Consider the following 1,810-nt stretch of genomic DNA (forward strand, 5'->3'; position numbering starts at 1 on the left):
AATTCAACAGGCCAGAATTACAGCATCTTACGGTTCATTAAAAGTTCTCCTCTTAGCTATCGAAGGCTTAGCGACACATTGAACTTACTGCAAGTGCAAAACGCTGGAAAGAGACATTGGAACTACTCCAAACTCTCCATGGAGGAATGTTGAACACCGGCGTCCCTCCAGCATCTTTGAACTTTTTTATTTGGTACCATAGCTGGAAAATGTCGCCCCGTCAGACGCTGATGTTTTGATGTATTCAATGTCCTGGGTATGGTTTTTGGTACATTATAACTAACAAAAGATTTTCGTAAAAAAAAATAAATTTGTAGTCTCTCACAAAATTACCTTTCAAGCAGCTGTCGAGTTAGCCTCAATTGGAAATCTGCAAAGGGCAACTGCCCTGGATTTTGCGTAAGGAATAATGCATGACTGTTCAGGACACGTAGATCAAGAATGTGAAAGAATAGTTTCTTGTACCACTTTAATGTTTTTCTAACGCATTCTGTGGAACTTAGCATCATATCCGTTCTGTCTACTGCTCCCATATTTTGGTTGTAGTGGATGACACATTCCGGTTTCTTCACAGATTCCCCTGTCTTCCCGTTTGTTTTATTTACATTTATCATTTGATCTTTATGAAAAGTTATCAACATATTAACGTCTCTACGATCTTTCCATCTAACAGCTAACATGATATCGCTAACCATCGATTTTGTTTCGCCTTTTTCTAATTTACCCGATAAATCAGGCATTTGTTTTCTGTTAGTTCTAAATTTGTTTTGTGTTCAAATTAAATATGTAGAAAGCGTAGAAAAGGTATACCAGTTATCCGTGAATAGATTTTGGGAGTCCAATTAATTTTGGAGTTGACTTGTTTCTCGATTGTTTTATCACTAATTTTAAAATTAACATCTGACTAAATTTAAAACAGCATTGATAGATGTATCCAACCTCCTGCACTGTTTTCTCTCTATACTCTAACTATTTTTAATTAAAGGTGTTTCATTTCATTGGCAACATCTCACTTAAAGCCAGTCACCGATAGTTCTCTTGTCAACTTTGCAGTGGCGTACCAAAATATTTTAATTATTTATTTACTTATTTAGACACGTAAGTAATTACGTAAAAATTAAATCTAATATCGATGTAATTATTAAATTATCATATGTGTTTTGACAGATATTTTCTAGTTGTCTAACAAAATAAAGTAAATATTCTTCTGAATCTATTTCTTTGTGCATCTTATGCAATTACATACAGTATGGTGCAAATGTTTGGAATAAATTGGTTATTTCGTAAGCCACTGACTTTAAGGAAAAATCCTGAAACAGGTCGATTTTACTTTTAAATTATGATTTTTTGTGACATGTACTAGTGACGTCATCCATCTGGGCGTGATGACGTAATCGATGATTTTTTTAATGTCAATAGAGGTCGTGTGATAGCTTATTTGAAAGGTTATTCAATTCTCTATTCAGCAGTATAAACATTAACATATTTATTTATACAAGCTGTTCAACAATTTTTTTTTAATTAAATTGACACAAAAAAAGAAGGCATGTAATTTATTTAATTTGGAATACATTCTATTGCTTTCAGAAGACAAAAAAAATGGTTTTTGATAAATAAACATTGTTCTTCGCTTAATTTCAATGTTCGAGCTGCCACCCATCTGCCCATTGATAGTTTGAACATTTTTTTTCTATTTTCTGAATTTTTTGAAAGCGTTAGAATGTATTTTGAATTAATAATTTTTCTTAGACACCGTGTATAAGCAGTTATATTAATGTTTATATTACTGAATAGATAATTGAATAACCCT

The 1,810-nt window shown here is 32.4% G+C and overlaps 1 protein-coding gene across 1 annotated transcript; it reads right to left on the minus strand.

Annotated features, from left to right (window-relative positions):
• Positions 1-329: 329 nt before the first annotated feature.
• On the minus strand, positions 330-740 carry LOC126892540 (piggyBac transposable element-derived protein 4-like). Its single transcript, XM_050662096.1, has one exon. It carries the CDS (start codon positions 738-740, stop codon positions 330-332), a length of 411 nt encoding a protein of 136 aa, XP_050518053.1.
• Between the last annotated feature and the right edge of the window lie 1,070 nt (positions 741-1,810).

Source organism: Diabrotica virgifera, chromosome 9 (genome assembly GCF_917563875.1).
Source record: "Diabrotica virgifera virgifera chromosome 9, PGI_DIABVI_V3a".
Classification (NCBI taxonomy): Eukaryota; Metazoa; Arthropoda; class Insecta; order Coleoptera; family Chrysomelidae; genus Diabrotica; species Diabrotica virgifera.